This window comes from Paraphaeosphaeria sporulosa (genome assembly GCF_001642045.1).
Source record: "Paraphaeosphaeria sporulosa strain AP3s5-JAC2a unplaced genomic scaffold CC84scaffold_18, whole genome shotgun sequence".
Taxonomy (NCBI): Eukaryota; Fungi; Ascomycota; class Dothideomycetes; order Pleosporales; family Didymosphaeriaceae; genus Paraphaeosphaeria; species Paraphaeosphaeria sporulosa.
The window spans coordinates 103,649-117,996 of record NW_017253377.1 but is presented as its reverse complement, the minus strand read 5'-3'; the positions used below and the strand labels follow the sequence as shown (position 1 = coordinate 117,996).

The 14,348-nt window shown below is 53.2% G+C and overlaps 8 protein-coding genes across 8 annotated transcripts; 6 read left to right on the top strand and 2 right to left on the bottom strand.

Moving 5' to 3' along the window:
- Positions 1 to 1,169: 1,169 nt before the first annotated feature.
- Positions 1,170 to 1,862, top strand: CC84DRAFT_1182045 (uncharacterized protein; the record flags this gene model as incomplete). Its single annotated transcript, XM_018180593.1, has 4 exons — positions 1,170 to 1,194; positions 1,230 to 1,442; positions 1,580 to 1,721; positions 1,781 to 1,862. 4 exons carry the CDS (start codon positions 1,170 to 1,172, stop codon positions 1,860 to 1,862), a joined length of 462 nt encoding a protein of 153 aa, XP_018029013.1.
- A 247-nt stretch (positions 1,863 to 2,109) lies between these two features.
- Positions 2,110 to 3,021, top strand: CC84DRAFT_429105 (uncharacterized protein). The gene has a single exon (XM_018186201.1). It carries the CDS (start codon positions 2,394 to 2,396, stop codon positions 2,946 to 2,948), a length of 555 nt encoding a protein of 184 aa, XP_018029012.1. The 5' UTR covers positions 2,110 to 2,393; the 3' UTR covers positions 2,949 to 3,021.
- CC84DRAFT_428909 (paraben-hydrolyzing esterase precursor) lies at positions 2,938 to 5,019 on the bottom strand. Its single transcript, XM_018186200.1, has one exon. It carries the CDS (start codon positions 4,718 to 4,720, stop codon positions 3,095 to 3,097), a length of 1,626 nt encoding a protein of 541 aa, XP_018029011.1. The 5' UTR covers positions 4,721 to 5,019; the 3' UTR covers positions 2,938 to 3,094.
- Positions 5,020 to 5,405: 386 nt separating this feature from the next.
- Positions 5,406 to 6,011, top strand: CC84DRAFT_1105820 (OsmC-like protein; the record flags this gene model as incomplete). The annotated part of the gene is made up of 3 exons (XM_018175115.1): positions 5,406 to 5,527; positions 5,576 to 5,659; positions 5,711 to 6,011. 3 exons carry the CDS (start codon positions 5,406 to 5,408, stop codon positions 6,009 to 6,011), a joined length of 507 nt encoding a protein of 168 aa, XP_018029010.1.
- A 190-nt stretch (positions 6,012 to 6,201) lies between these two features.
- On the bottom strand, positions 6,202 to 7,807 carry CC84DRAFT_1210728 (uncharacterized protein). The gene is made up of 4 exons (XM_018182311.1): positions 7,555 to 7,807; positions 6,928 to 7,508; positions 6,743 to 6,850; positions 6,202 to 6,699 (listed from the first exon to the last, which is right to left on the bottom strand). The coding sequence occupies exons 1-4, from the start codon at positions 7,755 to 7,757 to the stop codon at positions 6,326 to 6,328; spliced, it is 1,266 nt and encodes a 421-aa protein (XP_018029009.1). The 5' UTR covers positions 7,758 to 7,807; the 3' UTR covers positions 6,202 to 6,325.
- Positions 7,808 to 7,910: 103 nt separating this feature from the next.
- CC84DRAFT_1170007 (DUF159-domain-containing protein) lies at positions 7,911 to 10,163 on the top strand. Its single transcript, XM_018179809.1, has 5 exons — positions 7,911 to 7,973; positions 8,022 to 8,280; positions 8,342 to 8,602; positions 8,837 to 8,912; positions 9,006 to 10,163. Exons 1-5 carry the CDS (start codon positions 7,947 to 7,949, stop codon positions 9,664 to 9,666), a joined length of 1,284 nt encoding a protein of 427 aa, XP_018029008.1. The 5' UTR covers positions 7,911 to 7,946; the 3' UTR covers positions 9,667 to 10,163.
- Positions 9,778 to 10,480, top strand: CC84DRAFT_428338 (uncharacterized protein). Its single transcript, XM_018186197.1, has one exon. It carries the CDS (start codon positions 9,889 to 9,891, stop codon positions 10,243 to 10,245), a length of 357 nt encoding a protein of 118 aa, XP_018029007.1. The 5' UTR covers positions 9,778 to 9,888; the 3' UTR covers positions 10,246 to 10,480.
- Positions 10,220 to 14,200, top strand: CC84DRAFT_1170006 (uncharacterized protein). Its single transcript, XM_018179808.1, has one exon. It carries the CDS (start codon positions 10,715 to 10,717, stop codon positions 13,928 to 13,930), a length of 3,216 nt encoding a protein of 1,071 aa, XP_018029006.1. The 5' UTR covers positions 10,220 to 10,714; the 3' UTR covers positions 13,931 to 14,200.
- The last annotated feature ends 148 nt before the right edge of the window (positions 14,201 to 14,348 follow it).

Here is a 14,348-nt window from a genome sequence, read left to right as displayed (position 1 = left end):
GGCAGTGAGTGCGGCACGCATTGTCCTGCTCACGTCGGCGTCACGTATTGCAGTCGACCGCGAGAGATAGTCGATATGGCCAACGATTAATAATTTAGAAAGCTTTTAGGTCGTCGCTCAACCAAAATAAGCTTACCACTTGCAGGTACGTCACCAATATAGCGCATCCTTACTCTCGGATAAGAGTCTCATACTGGTCTTTCATGCCGAACTGTTTATTGCAATCACTTGACGCCGATATCTCCTCAGTGGATTCATAAGAGATATGGACATCGAAGAGAGGCGGCTTTCACATCTTTTCGAGATTCGAGAGCCTCATCGAATGAGTGCGGCTCGTTCGTAAGGATACTGTCTCTGTTTGGCAAGGCGAGCTTGTAAGCTACACGATCCAACTTCGGACTCCAAGACGACTACGTTATGAGCAGCTACAGGGGCTTGTTTACTTCTTTGTCGATCCATGCACCCCTGATACTACCAACAGAATCTAATGCACCGGCCGATACCTAGGGTTACCCGCATTAGCCGTTCGCCGCGTAGCTGTTGCGACCGGCGCGATAGCCGAAGGTCTTCTTGACCAATCGCTGAACATGTTCAGCTCGAAGCACTACACCAACCATCCTCATGCGGAAGTCCACGAGGTATGACGCAGGATTCAAGGATGCCGTGCAGCGCCACGTACCTTCAGCACTACCACGCCTCCCAAGATTTGAGTTACTCTCTAATATCGCCGAAATATCACCCCTGCCGACCGCGATTACTCAACCCCAGATTGACACTGACCCTACTAACACTGCCTATTTACAAGGCTCGCGGACCTGACATGGGCCCTGTAGAGAGCGAATGCACTGTAATCGAAAGAAAACTCGGCTCGCTTGGATACAACTTGAGACTTTGCTCTCGTGTCTGCCTGAATGCTGCACATCTGAGCACAATGATGCAGTCAGGCATCACATTGCTTGGTAAACGGAGCGTGCATGAGCAGATCTGCTGTTGTATGAAAGGGCATCTATGAAAGAAAACAGGGATGCATTTCCAAGAGCCAGGTCTCCGATAAAAGCGGAGCTTTTATAAAGATCAAACATGCGTCCTGGGTACGACTAAGCACCGTCGCCTCTGACTAACATTTCCCATTTTACATTGTATAGGGGGTTGTGAACTGCATTGTCATCATGCCTTCAGGAACCCTGGTCATCAGTAAGTTATACTCACGCCATGCAGAGCGGCGACAGTCCACATGTGTACAAGATCAGTAACCGACAAAGCAGTCGCGTGCAGCGAGCCCGAAACTCGGGTTGAGCCCTCGAAATATTTCAACCTTACGGCCAGCGGCAACACCCGAGTTATAAAAACAGCAGGTGGACGTGCAGGGAACTGTATCAATGAGTTGCACACTATCGATCAAGCTTCGAGTATCGGCATGATCGTTGTGCTACAACATTCCGGTAAGAGGTTTTGATGCAGCGCTGGAGGATGCAGCTGCGTACAGTGTACTAAAGAGTTGGTCGCGGGGGAATTGGCTCACTACTCAATCTTCGGCTAGTTTGCTTCTCTTCGCAACCGTGTGTCTGACTGGGATTAGAATGCGTGTGGGCTCCCGGAGATATCGAAGCCAACGTTCGCTCTGACATTGGGACGCTCAAGAACTCGCCTTATGTACGGAAGGGAATCCCTATCATTGGCTACGCTCTGAATGCTGCGACAGGGCAACTAAAAGAAGTCAAGTAAGCTGAGGCCGATTCAAACAGATCTATTACTCGAAGTGTAATCTCACGTGCCACAGTATCCGACGCAGCACACAAGACGAAGCAGCGCGACAGCAAGTTCTCCAGGAGTTTCAGGACTTTGCTCCATTCTGGGGCTGATGCTGGGGCTGAGGCTGAGTACAGCTTTCGTTCTCCACCAGGAACGGAGTGATGACGTCGCGGTGTAACCTGCTCGCCAATTATGGGGCGAGCTGGAAGACATATTGGTATTACATTGAAGGTGTTAAAAGTACATTGTTTGGGTCCTAGTCTTTACTTTTGTGGGCTGTGGATGTGTTAAGGGATGAATACCGGGGAAAAAAGGTCCGGCTGTGCGGTCAGCTGATCGTCTCGGTCCATGGTGTGACTCTTCTCACCATTATAAATTTGCACAGCCAACAATACCTATGTAATACGATATCTTCCTCCTCACGAAACATCACGCTACAAGTGCTTGCAAAGACACCCAGAACAAAAACCGTGAACAACAAAAAGACAGCGATTGCCAAATCCAGCGAAGCAAAGTGCCGCGGACCACGCTACACCACGCTAAAGACGAACCATTGGAGCCCCACGGTGCCGATCAACACTGACAAAACGACGAAATTGCACAAAAGTAGATACAAAACGCTACACACAACCAAAGCGACAATGTCGTTCTCCTCAGACATGTCGAGCTCTTCAGCCGACTCACTAGGCGGCGTCTCGACGGCGCCCAGTTCTCCGCCCAGCGGCCTGCCTGACTCACAATTCTACGGCTGCCGAACTTCGCACCCGCCCCCGCAACCCAACTACAAGACGCTCGAAAAGCTCCTGCTCTCCAGCGTCACTCTGGCACGCAGATCCTTTACGCGGCATTCTACTTTTGGCATCGGTACGCCGACCGCGCATTACCTCAGTTTGCATGCGCGAGTCAATAGGTTTCTGAAGAAGTATCGGAAACACGACTTTGTACAGGACGGGACGTATGGATATGTGGTGGAGATCGGGATCTTGCTGAGGCTCGCGGAAAGTGCGCTGGGGATGGCGCATCGTGAAATCATCGGCCTAGAGTGCGAGGAGCCGGAAAAGCAGCAGGACGAGAGACAGAAGCTGGAAAAGAGATGTAGCCGAGACGTTGACTATCTGGTTTTTGGGGGGAGAGATTTGGACGTGGGAAGGCTGCCCTGGAATCTGACGAGTGAAGGAGCAACGCAAGAGGCGTGAATGGGCTTGGTTGGATTGATTGACGCTTTTTGATGGACTACACGGTGTTACGGCGTGCGGGTTTAGCGTGGCGCAAAGGTGCGCTCTTGCATGTATACTGAGATACCCTCCGGAAAATGGGCTGGCGCATGGCGTTTTCTGTTCAACTAAAGCTTCGAATCCCGCGATGACGGCTTCGTATCAGTTGCACCGACTTGTTTCAGTATTTCCCAGACTTTCAAGCTGTTTGCAAGCCATGCATCTTCTTCAATCGCGATAGTACCGTCGGGCTTGAGGGTGCGCAGCTGTAATGGGTGCTCTGTTCCCCACTGTGGCTTTCCGTTGTCCAGGAACTTTGCAAACTGGTCGTGAAACGCCTTCTTTACAAGTACCTTCTCCTTGTTGCTCAGTCTCGCATTATTGCCCCAGAACCAGATCGCCAAATCAGTGCCGTGAGTCACACCCCATTCACGCGGATAGTCCTTGTCGCAACACTGTGCGCGCCATTCTATCCGGTACCGGTAGAGAAGGTCGCCAGCACCGTGGGCGACTAGAGCGTTGGCCATGCCTCGCTCGAGGTGATGGACTTGGATGTCGGCGTAGATGTGACCGAAAGCATCTTGCCAGCTCTTGTACGCCATCGGTAGACTACGTTCGGGAAAGTAGTGATCCATAAGAGCCTCGCACGCAGCAAGGGGATAGTCGGCTTGGAGGCGCTCGAACAGGCTCTCATAGGTATTTTGTGGTGGGAGCCATTGCCCGTACGCAAAATGCTCGTCCCTGCACTCGCCCATTATGAGCTTAATGCTGCGTTTCTTCATGCGCGCCGCAAACAGTCCTGAGTCTAGCTCTTCAAGCAGGCCTTCCCGTATGAATATGCTATCTGTCACACCGCGAAATTGGTGGTGCTTAATCTTCGAAGCAGCATCGAGTATTGTTTGTGCATCTAGGACACGGAGAACAGCCAATTTCTCTGTGACGCTCATTTTGGCTGACAGACTGAGAGCGTCGCAAAGCTCGTCGAACTGAACTTGTGCATCTGCCATAGACTTTGGTTGCATCCCAGGTCCGTTGGACAGCATCAGAGCCCGCCGTACGATAGCTTTCGAATCTGGGAGATTTAAGTCGTACGCCAGTTGCTGGAAAGTCGAATGCGAGCCGGCCGAGTATCCTCCTATGGTGATGTTACCTGCGTCGCCTCCGAAATAGCTGATGTTCTTCCAAGTCCATTCCAGTGCAAGTCTTTGGTCCCAGAACCCGTTGTTCGCTGTGCAATCAGCTCCCTCTTCTGCCAGCTTTGCGCCGGCAAGGAAACCGAATACATTCAAGCGATACCCCGGGATGACTACAATGGCCTTTGCTGCAGTTTCTGCCAGCATGTTCGAGAGTCCATAATCTCCTGGGTTTCCCCACTGTAAGAAGCCGCCATGGTACCAGACGAGAACTGGCCACCCTGTACCGGGTGCTCTTCCGGTTGGGATCCATATATTCGCCTGTAGACAGTCCTCATCCCACCTTCTCTTGTTTTCAGCATCCCCAGGTTGCGGACATACTCCGACACCACCGGTGAAACGTCCAGGATTAGAAGCCGTCCCATATCGGTAGCATGGAGGTAGCTCTCGCGGTCTTTGAAACCTGAATGGGCCGAGTGGTGGCAGGGCATATGGGATGCCGCCCACGAAGTGTGCAAGTGGGCTGTATGTTTTCTCGTCGACGTAGGTCAAGCCTTCTATGTAGCCCTTGGCCTGTAGGTCTACCGGGTAAGCGCAGGAAAGAACTGACGTTATTGCCATTGCATCGCTTGTGTGGAGGAAAGCTGGAGAACGAGTGGGGTCCTGTCGAGGATGAGATAGATCATGGGGTCGTGCAGTGGGTCACGCGAGTGCGCATCTATGCTGGAGTAGCCGAGGCTCAAGAGGATGTGGAGGAACAGGGGTTGGGTGGCGAATTAGGAAAGTGAAACGAACAGTTCAGAACATCTGGAGAATCATCCCAATCAGTGGCCCGCACAGAACGGCTCGTAGGAATCCATTGTATCGAAGAGTTTTTGTCGTAAGATCGGCACGTACCGACCCAGCCGACACTGAATCGCTCCTCATGCGAATTATTAAATCCATTGACAGCCATACAAGTCTAGCGCCGAAGCCCAAAGCATGGGAGAGAACGGAAGCACTCCACGTAGAGAATCGCCGCACCTAAACTTCTAGTCGTCGTGAGTGCATCAACATTCGAGGGAGGTCCGCGTTCCCCGCCAACCGCTTGAAGTCTAAGGGCAGGTACAAACGTCATGACTCTAGTAACGTCACCAACCAGAACAAAGCGACGCGAGAAGAATATTGAGCCCCAAGTACAACCTGCATCTTCTCGAATCATATACTACAGCATCAACTGACTCATTTAACCATATCTCTTCATACTATAGGAACCCATTCACATATCCCACCAGTCCCAATGGCATCCCGAACCTTGGCACCTCTCATGCGTAGCGCAAAGCGCGTATCTCCTCGCACTGTTTCCTCCATCTCACGACGATGCTTGAACACAGAGTCAGCTCCAAGCCTATACTCAGCTCACGCCAAAGTAGTGGGAGCACGCGTTGGGTAATCATGTGCTCTCCTAGCAGACATAACCATAGCTGACTGGTCAAGCCATGTTGAGGGCGAGAACCTCCAGGTTGATCTCACCATGGCGAAAGCTCTTGGAGGCAAGGGCGACGCAGGCAAAACGAACCCGTTGGTGGCTCTTCCAATCGTGGTTGTATGATACTAAACTTCTTGTCACAGCGAGGAACTCTTTGCCGCAGGCTATGGAGCGTGCTTCCAGAGCGCCATGAACGCAGTAGCCCCGAGTCTCGGGGTCAAGATGCCATCGAAGCCTGAAGACTCGATCGTGGAGGCCACCGTGCACCTAGTGGGCAGCATGAAAGATCTGGATATGGGACTGCGGGCAGAACTGCTTGTCAAAGTAAAGGGATTGGCGAAAGAGGACTTGGAGAAGGTGGTGTACAAGGCGCGACAGGTGTGCCCTTATTCCAGAGCGACGAAAGATAATGTGTACACGACGGTACGCTGTGAAACGATGTAAAAAGACTACCATCTGCTCTGACAACGATGGGTACTCAAAAGATTGGTGAGATAGAATATAGGAAAGGAACAAGCTTTGTACTCTCCTGGTTCTATTTTCCACGATGAATGATGAACATGACAATCGACGAACTACGTGAAACAATCAATTCAATGAAAAAATGTCGCACAGCTCGAAAGTGCTTTGTACGGTGTTGTGTATGATTGCTTGCGAAGTGCCATTGGTCGAGGTCAGAAAATATTTATACATGGCTATTCGGGCACTGTCGTGTGCAAGGTATATATCGTACACACCTTCCTTCTATCCATGGCGTTCTATTGTTGCGCCTTCTCCAGCTCCTTTAATCTTGCGATTCCTGCTTTCGCATTGGCCTGTCCCTCCCGGAAGCCAATCTTCTTTGCCAGCTGCTCCGCATCCTTATACTTGCGCCGTGCATCCTGAATCTTGCCTTCCATTTCGTAGAATTCTCCAAGATTGTGGGTCGCCACAGCACACCCAACGTTACATTCTTCGTCCTGATCGGTAATCGAGCCCGCTCGCTGCAGCGCCTTGTCTGCCCATTGGCGTGCTTGATCCACGAGTGCGGTCCGTGGAGGCGCTGGTGCATTCGGGAAGGACGAGGGCGAAGACGAAGTCAGAGAAGCGGGTGGCGGTGTCTGCTGAGCAAGACATGTGGAGATGTTGTTCACTAACAAGTCAGCGATGATCCATGCGTGTGGTCTCTGACTCACTTAGAACGACGCTGTGACAAGACGTGGGTGGGCAAAGTTCGAGCGCGCGGAGAAAGAGCGGTAAGGCGAGGTAGTGCGAGTCGTTGTGTTCGTAATGCTGGCCGAGTGCTATGGCAGGTTAGCAGTCGCACATGGAGATCTTGCGGTCGCACACAGATAGACGGTGACCGCCCGTAACAACGTACCCTCGAGCGTGGCGCCCAGCTCGTCGTTTGTCATCCAGTCACCCTCTCCTTGCTTGATGCCTTCTGTCTCACGTCGCTGCAGCTCGCCCAACGCGCCCTCCACGGCTTCCACCAGGCGCTTCTCGGCATCCTGCGGTTCGTTGACGTATGGGCAGTCGTAAAGCTGCCCGAGCTTGAGGTTGATCTGCACCATGTTCTTCTTGACACGCGAGCGGTTGCCGTCGGTGATGTGCTTGTCGCTGAACTCGTCTATCCAACGTTGGGTGTCGGTGCGCATGATCTCCAAAACATCACATGCCATGGCGTGGTAGCCTTGCTCTTCGAAGAGCGCGGCAATGGCATATTTGACGCCCATGATTTCGTCGCTGAACGGATCCATGCCCATCTCGGTAGCGAGCTGCAGCGCCTGGCGGAAGTACTTGTTCGCCTCCCTGATGTCCAAGTGCTGGCCCCTGCTGTAGAATATCGCGCGACGGAGCTTCTTTGCTACTGGCTCGGGGAAATTGTGGTAGGGCTTCTGGATGACATTGTGATAGTACCATGGGATGTAGTATGCGCCCCAACCGGCAAGGGCAAAGATGCTGCAGCGGTGAGCGATGGCGCGGTCTGCAGTCACGGGGTACATACGATACAAGGGCAAATGGAAATGAGATTGGGCTTCTGCGGAACTGCTCGCGGAATTGTTCACGGAAAGTCGACCTGTATCGCCGCGACAGATGCTGGGGGGAGCGCAGTGCCCACGAAGGCGCCCCCGCAGCTACCTGTGAGGCCTCGCATTGCGCAAGCCCAGCTGCTCGAGAAGCAACTCGCGGGACAGCCCGAGAAAACATGGCGAGGATGCGGACGACCGTCAATAGGGAGCGGCAGGAGCAATGGCGTGGGGCGCGTCATGTCGCGGCGAAAAGTTAGCGGCATCGGTAGGGCTGGAAGCGTGACAATGGCCATGACGTCGTCCAATCACCAGCTACTACACCTCCGCCGGCATCCTCTTCCCCAGACATGTGCAGATTACGTCCACCATGTGTGGTCGATATGCGCTGGCCTTGGTGAGCTCTTCTTCCAAGCTGGTACCCCATAGGCTAACTTGCGCGCAGCGGCCTTCAGTGGTTCGCCAGCAGCTCGAGCAGTCGCAGATGCCAGTAGACAGCGCGCCTGACGACAACGACGTCCGTCAAAGCTACAATTTTGCGCCTGGATATTGCGGATTGGTCTACCGAGCTGATGGTCCCGACTCCGGGACGAGTACATTACAAAACCAACATGATGAGCTAGGCACGCAGAACAATATCACTTCGGTTCCAGCAGCAGGGCACATGGACGGCACCAAGTACAAGCTTCAGGCTATGAAATGGGGTGAGTCGACGGCAAAGTCTTTCGGCGTGGGGAAGCACGCTGACTCCGCTCAATGTTGTAGGACTCGTTCCGTTCTGGACGAAACGCAACCCCGACTACGGTTCCATGTTGAAGACGATCAACTGCCGGGATGACTCGCTGTACGACGATCGTGGCATGTGGACAAGCATGAAGAAGAAGAAACGGTGCATCGTGGTCGCACAGGGTTTCTATGAATGGCTCAAGAAGAACAACGGCAAGGAGAAGATACCGCATTTCACCAAGCGCAAGGATGGTCAGCTGATGTGTTTTGCGGGTTTATACGACTGTGTCCAGTTCGACGGTAAGTCTCATTTTCGTCTTCAAGGATCTGGATGTGCATGAACGGTATTGCTTCGCTCGTAGCTACCACTGTTAGCCTACAACTGTCTGTTGTGCGGCGATGGCACAGCCACGATTATAGGCGTAATATAACGCATCAAAATTGCACAGAAGGACCTCCCCAGGTTATACTCAGAGGTGCCACGTTCTGCTTGACTGGAGCGCACTGCATTAGCGTTCACTGACATTAGCCTAGACTCTGAAAAGCTGCTGTACACGTACACAATCATTACCACGGATTCGAACAAGCAGCTCAAGTTTCTCCATGACCGGTACGTCGACCCGACTATCCTGCCATGACTCAGGCGCACGATGGCACTTGGAGATGGGGAATGCGTGCGAGCAATTTACTGACTTGTGTCGAGGATGCCGGTTATATTAGATAACGGTTCTAAAGCTGTCAAGACTTGGCTAGATCCGGAGCGGAAGGAATGGAGCACCGATCTGCAGTCGCTCCTTCAACCGTATGACGGTGAATTGGAATGCTTTCCTGTGAGCGGAGAAGTGGGCAAGGTCGGGAACAACTCGCCGCAGTTTGTCGTGCCTGTCAACAGCGCGGCCAACAAGAGCAACATCGCCAACTTTTTTGGGAACCAACAAAAGATGGCCAAAGCAAAGAAGGACGAGGGCATAGTCGGAAGGGCAGAGCATGACGATGGCAAGACCACCGACCAGATCGCAATCAAGGTCGAACAGGACGCCAATGAACCTCGTGAGACGACGAACCAGGTTCAAGGTAGCGAAGACAATGCACCATTGCCTGTTCCAGCACCAATATTCCCATCACGCGGCGAAGGTTTGAAGGGCATCAAACGGGAGCGCAGTGAAGCCGAAGATGACGGCGACACAGCATCTGGTGCACGCCAACAGAAGCGGAGGATGCCTGGTCCAGGATCCAGCCAGTCCCCGCAAAAGCGTGGTACAAAAGCACCTGCAAAGAAGACCAGGAGCGCCACGAGTAACGGCAGTGCAGCGAAGGCGAGCCCGTCCAACCAGAAGCGCATCGAGTCGTTCTTCGCGAAGTGAGGCCGCCATATGAGCGGCATGCACGGGTGCGGCGTCGGCGCGTAGTGCAGTCGTGCATTGCGTATTGCGTATTGCGTATTGTCTCGGCGAAGACTGGAGCGATGCTATACGGTGGCGGTGAGAGGGATGTTGGTATAGGCGCAAATCACCACGGCGTGGCCGGGCGGGACACTAAAGCGCGGCTGCCATTCGCAGGGCAGGCAGCGGCGTGACTGCTCGCTGATGCGTGTCATGGCCAGCAGGCCGTTCTGCCGCAGCAAGCGGTGCATTTGCATTTGCAGTCGCGTTTGGCATGCAGCCCCGAGCTGCAGCTTGGGCGGTGGTAGGTGGGTGCGGTGCCCGTTTTCGCGTGGGCAGCGAGAAGCACCCTGCAGCGAGTGCAGCAGCGCAGAGGCACAGACAGCCCGTGGTCTCCAAATAGACACGGCGCCCACCCCGGCGGTGGCGCACAATGTGAACACATGTTTCGAGGCAGCACACTGGCACTGGCACTGGCAATGGCAATGGCAATGGCAATGGCCGCGTGCAGTATCGAGATTGAGAAGCTCGTCGCGGCCTGCCTGGCGCTGGCCACACTAGCCGCTGTCGCTAACCGACCTGCAGCGCGGCAGACAGACTCGAAGGGCTGCGCCGTTCCTCATCTGCACCGCATGGCCAGCATGCTGCAACGTCCTGCTGCACCTCCGTGGATCTAGCCGAACTTGCAACGTGCACGTCTGCTACGGAGGTACTGTGCAGCTCTTTGCCGCTGCGTGGATCATACCGCTTGGAGCGCGCCGTGGCCCGGCTCGCTCTCGACCTTCCTCTCCCGCGCGTTTCTGAACAACGCCCGTCGACTGTCACGTAATTCTGGTGATGCCACCACACATTTGCCCTCGCGCCGGCTCCATGTCTGGCTCGTTGCTTCGTTGCAGCTTCGCCTCTATCTCCCGCCCCATGGTGCTTCTCTGTGCCCCTCCCCGCTGCTGCTGATCACCAAATTCCCCCGTGGTTGTGCGCATGTCCGACGCCCTCCTCCTTCGGGTCCTTTCGGCGCATCTCTGCCACGATGCTTTCTCTACTTGAGCTTGTCACCCAGAATCAACCCCACTTCCAGACCCATCAAGCCCTACTGGTCCTCGGACTCCAGAATGACTTCATTCTGCCCGACGGGAAGCTACCTGTCAACACCCGAAATGGCTTCTTGGATCGCATTCACGCCATCATCCCCACGTTCCGCAAGCAGTCTTCCAACGTTATCTGGACCAAGACTCTCTATGAGACAGATCGTCTTGCAAGTGACCCCACCACCGGTGAGGGAGACGCAGTCGTCGTTGGCGGCTTGGTCGACGGAGTGGAAAGCAGCACAGACGAGGACGATGATCTTCCGAAGGATCTTATCCGGCCAACCCAGTCACGATCGTCAACATCAAAACATCGATTACGTGCCCTTAACTTGCTGAAGCGGGTATCTGCCCGCAAGTCCATCTCGGCTACCCCTCGTGAGGAACTCCAGGCCGTCGTCGAAGAAGACGAAGAGCTGTTTCTTCGGCAGTCAGCAAAGAATGGACCATCGTGCCTTCCCGGTACGTCAGGCGCAGAATTTGCAGATGCTGTAAAACCAAAGATCGATCCCTCAGACACAGTGGTGCAGACGACAAACTACTCCGCGTTTCAGGGAACTTCGCTTCTCCTCATCCTACGGGCACGGCTCGTCACCGAGGTCTACATCTGCGGCTGCATCACAAACGTGAATGTGTTGGCCACAGTCATTGATGCAGCCCGCCATGGCATCAGAATTAACGTCGTAGGGGACTGTCTTGGATATCGCAAGCAGTCACGCCATAAGATTGCCCTCAAGAGGATGGTCGAATTTTTCGACGCCAACATTGTCACAAGCCAAGATGTCATTGATCGGAACATGCCGGGATGTGCGCCGCCGTTCACCCCGCAGAAGGATTCGAAGGATGAGCAGGACCTTCAATACATGATTGAGAACCTGCGGATGGCGGGATCACAAACTACGGACCAAACCAATAATGCGACACACATCCCGCGTGGAACAAACCCCATCGTAACTGTTGACAACTCGAAAGATGAAGTTGAGCGCACGTCATTCGTCAACGGCAGGGCGCGAAAGCCGTCCGATGCCACCTCTTTAGCCGACAGTCGCGCCACATCCGACACAAAACTAAGTGACGAACAGTTCACAGAGCGACTGGTTCAAGGCGCAAAGATAGCGAAGGCCGAAAGACAGCCTGAGAGACAAAGTCTTGTCAAGTCCAAAATTCGGATGAGGCCGCGAACATCCAAAGATAAAGACAAGGATAAGGACAAAGACAAGCAGTCAGAAGAAAAAAGAACCAAAAACGAGTTGAGCAAAAAAAGCGGGACAATAGGCCCCGGAATCAGCTCGCTGCACGCCGCCGAAAGAGAACCTGAAAAACCGGCCAAGACTCCCCAGGTAGCCAAAACTGTAGACAAAGAACCTACAGCCCTCACAAAGGCAGGGAGCAGCGACAAGTTGCGGCACAACACTCCGAAGAGCGAGCGCTCACTAAAACTTTCAGCCTCGCAACCTGCTCTTTCTAACTCTAGTTCTGATAAAGATATCACGTCTCGTGTGAGAACGGCTTTGACTCGGGCCTCCAAGACAGAGTCGAATGAAGAACTCTCTACCCGGTCACCAACATCTACTGCAGAAAGTGCACCCGCTGTAGCACGACCCATACCACCAAGCGAACCAAAGGTACCCAAGGCCAGCAAACTTCAATCTCTCGCAACTTTCCCTGTCCTGGGCCCAAATGATCGTATCGCGGAAGGGGATTCTCGAATAATCTACGACTTTTTCCCGCCGGAGCTCTACCATCCATCTGATCGCTCAAAACCTTTGCGAGAGATCATCTTTACCCAGATCTACAATGAGGTCCGGTGGCAGAAAATGCATCACCAAGAGGGTGAGGTACCGCGCTTGGTGTGTGCGCAAGGCGAATTTAGTGCAGATGGATCCATGCCAATATATCGGCATCCAGCCGATCAGACATTACCGTTACTGCATTTCTCTCCCAAGGTGCATTTGATCCGTAAGCGGGCAGAAAAACTTGTTGGTCATCCTCTAAACCATGTTCTTATCCAGCTTTACCGCTCAGGAACGGACTACATATCCGAACATTCAGATAAAAGCCTCGACATCGCCAGAGGCTCGTCAATAGTCAATGTAAGCTTCGGTGCGCAAAGGACCATGCGCCTTCGCACAAAAAAGCTGGACAAAGCGGAAGACTCTCAACGCGAAACTCAACGCGTTGCCATGCCGCATAACTCCATGTTTGTGCTCGGTCTCAAATCCAATACGAAATGGCTACACGGAATAATGGCCGACAAACGTATGGTATCAGAACGTAGCGATGCCGAGAACGCCTACGAAGGTATGCGAATCTCTTTGACCTTCCGCCGCATAGCCACTTACCTAGACGCCAAATGCCGGACAATTTGGGGGCAAGGTGCCACCATGAAGGAGCAGCGCGATGCAGCCGACGTAATCAACGACGATGAAGAAGAGAATCAACGTCTTGTTCGCGCCTTCGGCCGCGAAAACCATGCTCCTGACTTCGACTGGGACGACTGGTACGGCGACGGCTTTGACGTCCTGCATTTCAAAGGCTCACCTAAGGATCTACCCATCTTGTTCACGTCCAATAACGAAGTGGAGAACAACATGGTGAAAGTCTACCTTGCGGAACGGAACCTCGAGTATTCGGTCATAGAAGCCCCGAAAGTATCAACGCAATGCGAAGTAGACCGTCAGGTGGGATATCGGGACAATGACAAAGACCGCACCGAGGTTACCCAGGCCTTCATTATCATCGCCTACCTCGAGCGGTTCTACACTCACGATACCGATGAACGAAATCGTCCTTGTATGGCCGCCAGCTATGATATTTTCATCATGACGACGGGCATTCTCAAGCACTGGAACAACCGTTGTGTGCCCACATATCCTCACAGTTTTGTCGACGCTTTGGAAGTCCTAGAAGAGCGCTATGCGTTCACTCCCGGGCACTTCATCTCCGGGCGAAGGTTTGCATATTCAGATTGTGTTGCTTGGGTGATCTTAGACGAGATCATTAGGAACTGGGACGAGTTCTCAGAGGAGGGTTTCCCTGGGCTGACGGCGTACTATCGGATGATTTGGAAGAAGAAGAAGAGTGTGCAGGAGTTCCGCCCAGAGTTGCCCGACATCAAAAAGACCAATCCCACCAAGGAGAAGGAGAGAGCTGAGGAGTAAGAGGGCCTGGGGACCGAGCGCCTCCATCATTAACGACATAATACCCACTTTACGACCTGCTCTGTTTGAGCCTTATGGCTGTGTTTGTTTGAGATATCCATTTGCTGAGATGAAGTTGAGCTTTGATGGGATGCCATGAGGAGTTGCAACGGACAGCATGAGCTGCATCTTATCACGGAATGGTTACGTCTACTTTGCATACCGTGGGGAACATGTAGCTGCGTAGATCTGGTGGTTTTCACGGCCATAAAAGTTATTCTTATCCTTCCTATCTTGCGCTGCGATGCCTTCACATCATTCAAACCCTGTACAACAAACAATTTCAGCGACCTTTCCACCTCGTCCGCTCGACAGACAATTCTCCGGTGTGAGCTTCCATGGTGGAGCCACGCTAGCAGTATTGGCGGAAAGTTCGTGC

What these genes read in the sequence shown, in the direction of transcription:
- CC84DRAFT_428338 (XM_018186197.1), top strand. Translation starts at nt 9,889, where the DNA reads ATGCGTGTCATGGCCAGCAGGCCGTTCTGCCGCAGCAAGCGGTGCATT.
- CC84DRAFT_1210728 (XM_018182311.1), bottom strand. Translation starts at nt 7,757, where the DNA reads ATGTTTTCTCGGGCTGTCCCGCGAGTTGCTTCTCGAGCAGCTGGGCTT. An exon ending in TTTCCATTTGCCCTTGTATC is followed by an intron (nt 7,509 to 7,554) that starts GTATGTACCCCG and finishes TCACCGCTGCAG; the next exon opens with CATCTTTGCCCTTGCCGGTT. An exon ending in GCTGGGCGCCACGCTCGAGG is followed by an intron (nt 6,851 to 6,927) that starts GTACGTTGTTAC and finishes AACCTGCCATAG; the next exon opens with CACTCGGCCAGCATTACGAA.
- CC84DRAFT_1170007 (XM_018179809.1), top strand. Translation starts at nt 7,947, where the DNA reads ATGTGTGGTCGATATGCGCTGGCCTTG. An exon ending in GTCGATATGCGCTGGCCTTG is followed by an intron (nt 7,974 to 8,021) that starts GTGAGCTCTTCT and finishes ACTTGCGCGCAG; the next exon opens with CGGCCTTCAGTGGTTCGCCA. An exon ending in GCTTCAGGCTATGAAATGGG is followed by an intron (nt 8,281 to 8,341) that starts GTGAGTCGACGG and finishes TCAATGTTGTAG; the next exon opens with GACTCGTTCCGTTCTGGACG.
- CC84DRAFT_428909 (XM_018186200.1), bottom strand. Translation starts at nt 4,720, where the DNA reads ATGGCAATAACGTCAGTTCTTTCCTGCGCTTACCCGGTAGACCTACAG.
- CC84DRAFT_429105 (XM_018186201.1), top strand. Translation starts at nt 2,394, where the DNA reads ATGTCGTTCTCCTCAGACATGTCGAGCTCTTCAGCCGACTCACTAGGC.
- CC84DRAFT_1170006 (XM_018179808.1), top strand. Translation starts at nt 10,715, where the DNA reads ATGCTTTCTCTACTTGAGCTTGTCACCCAGAATCAACCCCACTTCCAG.